Below are 7544 nucleotides of genomic sequence, written 5' to 3' on the forward strand. Positions count from 1 at the left end.
ATTTATTTTGTGCTGGTACTGCGAACGATCTTATCTCATTTCGTGAGGATTGTCTATCTGCCAACTGTGAAGGTTATGTAAATTAAAATAACCATCAGATGAAGAAAAAAATGTCCATCAATAACTTAAATTTGTGACACAAAATGGCTAGAGACGTCGCCTGAGTGCATTCTTTCATATATTTATGCATGTGCCAGTTTTACCGTTATATATTTTTTATCTACTCGTTTATTCCATGGGGTATGCATGCTTTATTTAAATTTAAAAAAATAAATTACTATACCGTATTAAAAATCTGAAAATTCACTGCGGGAAATTTTTATACCCGAGCGCACTTGTGCACAAGGGTATTATAATTTTGTTCACATAACGGTTGTTTGCAACAGCCAAAACGAATCGAGATATAGACATATATATACATAAATGATCAGAATGAAAAGAGAAATCGATTAAGCGGTGACTGGCCGCCCGTCCGTCTGTCTGTCCGTGAACACGATAACTCGAGAAAAAATTGAGATATGTCAACAAAATTTGGTAAGTAGGTTTCCCTTTATCCAAAGTAGGTTGGGATTAAAAATAGGCAGAATCGGACAATAACCACGCCCACCTCCCATATAACGGTATTTTCGAAATATGCAAAAACTACGATATTTCCGCAAATACTGGATCCAAATTGTTGAAAGTTGGTATGCGAAGTAGAAATTTGGCACAAAATAAGATAGATATGATAAAAAGCTGTATCTCTGTAGTCCCTTTACCAATCCCCACCAAACTCGCTGAGAACATTACTTAGGGCTTGACTAAGAAACCTGTTGAAAATTTTTGAAATCCGACAAGAACCACACCCACCTCCCGTATAACGGTAATTTACAGAAATACGGAGACTGCGATAAATAAGTAACTATTTAAGCTAATTTACTCAAAATCGATATATGCAATAACCTCTTAGCAGAAATTAGGGACATTTTTGGAAAATGGGCGTGGCACCGCCCACTTATGCCTACATATGTGTATCTCGGTAACCGGTTTACCAATTTCTACCAAACTCGGCACATTTATCAACCTTGGCGTGAAAAAGCAATATGCTGAAAATTTTTGAAATCGGACTAAAATTACTGATACTTACCACATAACGGTACATTTCAGAAAACCGAAAACTCCGATTTTTTAATAAGCTAAGACGCCAACTTACAACAATCACTTAACAAGACACATAATGATTGATTACTTACTACGTAAGTGTATATTGATAACCGCCTTACCGGTTTCCACCAAACTTGGTTATTTCAATAAATCATAGTATATTATCGAAATATTTGGAAAAATACTCTTGCTTATCATGCAGTTTACTGAAAGGTGAAAAAACGATATTTAATATGTGCGCCGGGTATATAATGTTCGGTTTCGCCCGAACTTATACTTGTTTTATTCTCTGTTTGTCTTCGCCTTCTCGTTTTTGCCTTTAAAAGTTTTGAAAAAAGGTTTTGAACGAACCATTATATCACATTCCTAGGCAAGTTTTGAAAGAATATTTTCGATACTAAATTTTACTAAAACAAAATGTTGAAATCATCTTCATATAGAAAAAGTGTCATCGTTAATTAAGATAGAGATGCTCTTAAATATCATAACTTTACGACACTCACATATTGAGTAGATTTGACTATTTATTTTACTATATTTTAATATGAATTATTTGTTTATAAAAATATAGTTTATTCCTTAACAAACACTAAATGAAATTAAGTTTTATCTTTGAACAACATTAAAAAAAAAATCGACAAACTTTCTATTTCAATTTGATCTCTTAATATTTTGTAGTTTTTTAGCTCCTTAAATTTTAGTCTAATAAAGTGCAAATTTAAAGTAGCTGTGATTTGCAGTTGATGTATGGCATATTTTTGACGATGTCGGTAATTTTCTTCCATATTATCTAAGTATGTTTGACGATTTTTTTAATGAAGAAAATGAGCAACGCGTTTATTAAAAAAAATATATATTAAAAATCAACGATAAGCCCCAGCTATGTATTTTAAACTTGCTCTTTATTTGAATTGATCGGGCTACAAAACTGCATACTCAAAATATGTATTTATAGGAAATCTAATTAAAAAGCTTTACGAAAGTTTGGACCTTGGATTTATACGGGTTTTGTTAAAGTGTAAACTGCACTTTTATAAACAAACAATTAAAATTATATAATTTTAAGATAAATGGCCAATCTAGTTAACATGTATAAAGTTTTGATAAGCACTTGAAATGTCAAGTTTTAGTTACAGTCGAAAAGTACAGTTATTGTATAGATTATAGATTATTTCCCAACACTGTGGGGAACTAAGCAAAATGGCCTAGTGTATTTCACAAAACAAATATTCAAATACATAATCCACCAACCGATAATTTTATATATTCATTACAAGATAATTTGTCATCAGTCTGAAATAAAATATTATAAATCGGAAGGGTAAAATAGTATTGTGTTATTAATTCAAAAATAAAAAGTTTCATTTCACTGACGAAGGGGGGATCTATCACCCCCAAATCCGCCCCCCCTGGCTACGCCACTGCCCCTAATCAATTCTGATTGGCCCACTTAGAGATATCACCTAGTGCACTCTCCATTAGTTCACTTATCGTTGACGGGAATTTGCCAGTTATTCTCTTGGTTTTAAAAATCTCAAGAATTTCTTTCAACACCAGGAGCCAGAGGAGAGGGGATAGTAAACCCCCTTGAGACGTGCCCCTGATGGTTTTCCTTCTCACAGATCCTGTGCCTATGGTGACGTTGATTATTCTGCTCTCGAGCATGGAGTCAATCCATGCCACCATAGACCGCTGAATACCGTGCTTAGAGGGTGCCTTACTTATCGCCTCCGTTTGGACATTATTGGAGCCCCTTCAATATCCAGAAAGGCGTCAGAGGGTGTATTCTTTAAGTACCAGCATTTTTTCAATAGTGCGCGCTTTCAACAGATCTATCCATGCGATATGCGTGTTGGGCTGTGATAATTGTTTGGATACTAATACTTTCCCTAATAGGTAGATCGATTATTCTCACCAGTGTTTTTAGTACGAACGATGAAAGACTTCTCGGTCTGAAGTCCTTTGGCTGTGAGTGGTATATCTTCCCTGCTTTGCGGATGAATATAACCTTCACTTCCCTCCATACTTTCGGTACATATCCGCTTTCTAAGCATCTTGCGAAAATGCTTGTGAAATGGGGCACCAGACTCCAACATGAGTATTGTAGCATAGCGGAAATTGCGCCATCCGGTACGCTTGCTTTGAACGGATCGAAAGATTTGATGGCCCAAGCTACGTTCTCATTGTTCACAAAATCTGAAAACTCTTCTAAAGGTGCACGAGGCCGATTTGTCACATGATTACTGACAATTTGGTCCGTGTTGCCCGGAAAGTGGGTCTCTATTTAACATTCAAGAGCTTCCTGGCTGGAAGTCGTTCAAGAGCCATATTTGTTCTAGTCTTCCTCACGTCGGCTGCGTTTAGCCTTGTTGAAGAGCTTTCGTGTTATCAATCTGAGTTGACCCTGTTCCTCCCTCCACCATACCGGCTTGGGCGTTGATCGTGGCTGAGATATAGAACAACTCTGCCCGAAGCACTTGGTCAGGATCGCGTTTAGACGATTAACTGCCTTATAAATATTAGCATTCCCCCGTCTAACTTCGGTTTTCATCAAGCTTAGTGTGGTGGAAGCTAATTCAGAGAAAGTTTTCCAATCCGCCTTTTTCGGATTCCTAAAAGGTCGTGATACTGCTACCTCAGAATCTATCGTGAAGAGTATCCTGTTGTGATCCGAAAAGGCACACGTGTCCGATACCCTCCACTTATTTGTCCTCGCTGTAGCTGAGTCGGTGACCACGGAACGTTGGCTGATTACCCATGTTACATACGATTAGGTTAGTGGAAAGAATAAAATCAAAAATGGACTCACCCCCGATATTAGTGTCGGAGCTTCTCCAAAATTCATGACGGTTGGTATATCAATGGCTTCATTTGAATGATATTCAAGAGATCACATTTAGCCAATGTACGGGAAAACTTTTCATCCTGTGCGGCAGCGAGGATCCTTGGCCCTCTTATAACAGAAAGCGCTCATCTGTGCTCTTACCTTTTCTTATAAGGACTTATATTGGCTTCCGCATGTTGTAGTTTCAAGATCAAAAAAGATTATGCACGCTTGGCAAAGATTTCACTGGTGGAAATAAGACCATCGGCAAAATTCATGACATCGAGAGGAATTAGTATTCCATATGGCATCAAAGCGCTACTATTTTTGGCATATGTAAGAGGAGGTTACTGCTATTTAGTTGTTAAAACTTTTTTACTTTACATACGGTTTTTGCTTGCAAAATTTGTTATTAGGCGCCGCGAAGCAAGCGGGAATTTGCTAGTATTGAATAAAGTAAAATAACTGATATTGAGTGAAATAAATAGCTCTAAAAATTCGAATTATTTTAATGAGCAACGACTCCTCCTGATTCGTATGAAGTTTTGCTCAGCTTTAATCACACAAAATATTTTAATACAAATTTTGACAAATGTATCCTTTAAAATTTGTAAAACTGGACCTACTTCACCCTAACCTTGCGATTTACACATTTTGTAAGAAATATTTTTTGAAAATATGCCAGGCGCAATATAAAGCCAAATTATAAGTTTAAAAAACTATCGAAAATTATCGATAGTCATCGATGGTTTCTAAGGAATAAAATGTATAATGAATAACCGATGCCAGATCGGAGATTTATGAGGCGAAAAGTTACTTTGCCATACCTTCTACTTAACAAGAATTTTGGTGAAATAAATCATATATTTAAAAGAAATTTTTATTTATTTTGGAGATAAATCTAATTTGTGGAAAATAAAGTAAGACGAAGTAAAATGAAGTGATGATATGAAGGCTTCCAAAGTGAAGTGAAAAACTTCAACTGAAGTGACAGCGGCAGCACTGGTACAAGTTAAATCTATAGGGGAGCTCACGTTGAGTAGCATCTTAGGTGTAAAGTTGCTTCGTAGCAATCTACCACATGTTTTGTTGCTCTTCCAACAACCTAATGCGTGCTAGATTGCTACGTAGCAACTTTAGTCCCCTTTCAGACACGTCAAGTCTTGCTTTCAAGTCTGCTCGTTCGTAGGCGAAGGAGGTGAGAAGAGAGGGGAAGAGTACAGATACCTCCGTACCGTCAATTCGTTTCAAGTTTTCTTGTCTCTTTTGATCTTTTCGTTGCTTCCCATTTAAAGAACCAAGGACTTGACTTCAATTAAAGTTGACGCGTGTGAAAGCAAATAGAAAACACAAAAGAGAATGCGAAAAAAATTGCTTTCAAGACTTGACGTGTCTGAAAGGGGACTTACACCTAAAATGCTACGGAAAGTGAGTACCGCTTATGTTTGTTTTTCGTAATGATGAAAACTAATAGCGTTTTCTTTTCTCAAAAAAAGTTCTGCCCTTTTATATGGGAACTCTTGCTTTGCGTTGCCCTGAAAATGTTGCGTTCTTTATATGAGAATGAAACAGAAAATATACTACTCCATCACAATTTATTTATAGAACTTAATAAAGCTGAATTATTCACTTGGCCTTTAAGTCTTTAACAATTTTAAAGCAAAACACTTATTTCTGATAAGGAAAATAATTGCATTTTTACAAGATCAAATTAAAAATCAACCATGCAACTCTCACCCTCACGTTTATTTGAGGGCAGAAAGGCAGCACTTTCGCCGGATCAGAGCGCAACCTGCTGAGAAAAGAACACTACGCCTTGTGAAAGGGCTGAGTAAAGAACATGAAAATGTGACAGCGCTAACACAAGCCAGAATGAGTGCAGCCTTTTTTCGAGAAAAGAAAACGCTATAAGTCATTGAAATAAATTTAGCACGTTATTTCCTAAAAACTCTGTTATTATTACATTTTTTAAATTTTGAAACCGCTTAGAAAAGTTAATACTTCTACCAAGGCGAATTTATATAAGGTGGTGTTACTAGCTCAGCTGATTTTGTGTATGTGTTTCGCCGCACGGCTTCTGATATCAAATTGAAAAATTTTGTTTGAATTTCTACACACACTCTTACAGATTTTGACAGTTTATGCCGCCAAAGCAAAAACAAAATACATGTAAATATTTGTTTTTGTACTCCTGCTATCACCTTATATTAATTCGCCTTGACTTCTACTGTATAGCCAAAACTGGTCAGAATAAAAAATTGTAAAAACTCTAGCTAACACCTAACTTAAGGCTTTAACACATTTTTTTTCAACAATAAGAATCTAATTAACAAGTTACTATTGTTTTTAGCTGAACCAAAATGGCTACATTATCATTGAAGATTTTCTCACGCCAGCAGAGGTCGAAGAACTCTACTCGGCTGGACGTGACCTCTGCATAGATGCACCACGAGCAAACCGCAAAATTTTTAGCACAGTTAACCAAAATAATGCACATAGCAAAGATACATACTTTCTTGATTCTGGCGACAAAATTCGGTTTTTCTTCGAAGAAGGTGCCATAAATGAGAATGGCGAATTAGTTGTCGATCCTATGATCGCCCTGAACAAAGTGGGACATTCCTTGCACGTTGACCACCCGGTCTTCAAAAAATTAACCTTCAGTAGTCGTGTTAAGGAAGTTTGCTGGCAGTTGAACTTCAATAAACCAGCTGTGTGCCAGAGCATGTACATCTATAAGAATCCAGGCATAGGCGGCGAAGTTATTCCACATCAGGACTCCTGGTTTTTGCACACAGAGCCGAACTCTGTTATTGGTTTTTGGTTTGCGCTTGAAAATTGTACACTAGAAAATGGTTGTTTGCATGCAATCAAAGGTTCACATAAGAGCGGAGTTCATCGTCGATATATGCGCAATCCGGATAAGGACGCTCAACAACTACTAGTTTACGATCGTCCTGCACCGATTTACCCTCAATCAAATTACACACCCTTGATCGTGGGCAAAGGTAAAACACTAATGTTATGTTTATATAGATTTGTCTTAAAATTTGTCTTTTCTTAGGTACCTGCATCATTATTCATGGCAATGTAGTGCATAAGAGTGAACCAAATCGGTCGCAGAAAAGCCGCCATGCTTACACTTTCCATGTCATTGAGACCGAGAATAACGTAAAATATTCGGAAGACAATTGGCTCCAGGCATCCAAAGAGAAACCTTTTCCTGTACTTTTTGAACGTAACAAATAAGTTATTCCTTTTGAATAAATACATTTATACATACATATGTACATATCTAAATGTCCACTAACAAATAAATCAAGACTAAAAACTTAGCAGCAACCTCGCGACAAAACCCTCAAAACTACCACTCAGGTTTCCCTCACAACTATTTACATAGGTATGTATGTACATATATGGTGACAGGTAATAAGATCAACGGAAATAAGGTCAATTGACTTTATTTCGCACCAGGGTACCTTTTTAAAAACGAAATAAAATCCATTGACATTATTTCTCTTTCAAACATTAAATTTGCTTAGCTTCTCGGCGGCCCGCGTTTGCGCGCCACGCCGCG

At 36.7% G+C, this 7544-nt stretch overlaps 1 protein-coding gene across 4 annotated transcripts in view; it reads left to right on the forward strand.

Moving 5' to 3' along the window:
• The window catches only part of Phyhd1 (Phytanoyl-CoA dioxygenase domain containing 1), a 22243-nt gene extending 14941 nt beyond the window's left edge, over positions 1–7302 (forward strand). For 3 of the 4 annotated variants that reach the window (XM_017610191.1, XM_017610192.1, XM_017610193.1), the window contains 2 exons: positions 6318–6975; positions 7032–7256. In XM_017610191.1, coding sequence (XP_017465680.1) covers positions 6318–6975; positions 7032–7216 — 843 coding nt within the window. In that variant the 3' untranslated portion in view covers positions 7217–7256. Of the gene's footprint in view, positions 1–5027; positions 5104–5372; positions 5396–6317; positions 6976–7031 lie in introns of those variants that run through there. The other variant, XM_017610190.1, reaches the window with a different exon arrangement.
• Positions 7303–7544: the final 242 nt, after the last annotated feature.

Source organism: Rhagoletis zephyria, unplaced genomic scaffold (genome assembly GCF_001687245.7).
Source record: "Rhagoletis zephyria isolate East Lansing unplaced genomic scaffold, Rhagoletis_zephyria_1.1 Rzeph_scaffold_00289, whole genome shotgun sequence".
Classification (NCBI taxonomy): domain Eukaryota; kingdom Metazoa; phylum Arthropoda; class Insecta; order Diptera; family Tephritidae; genus Rhagoletis; species Rhagoletis zephyria.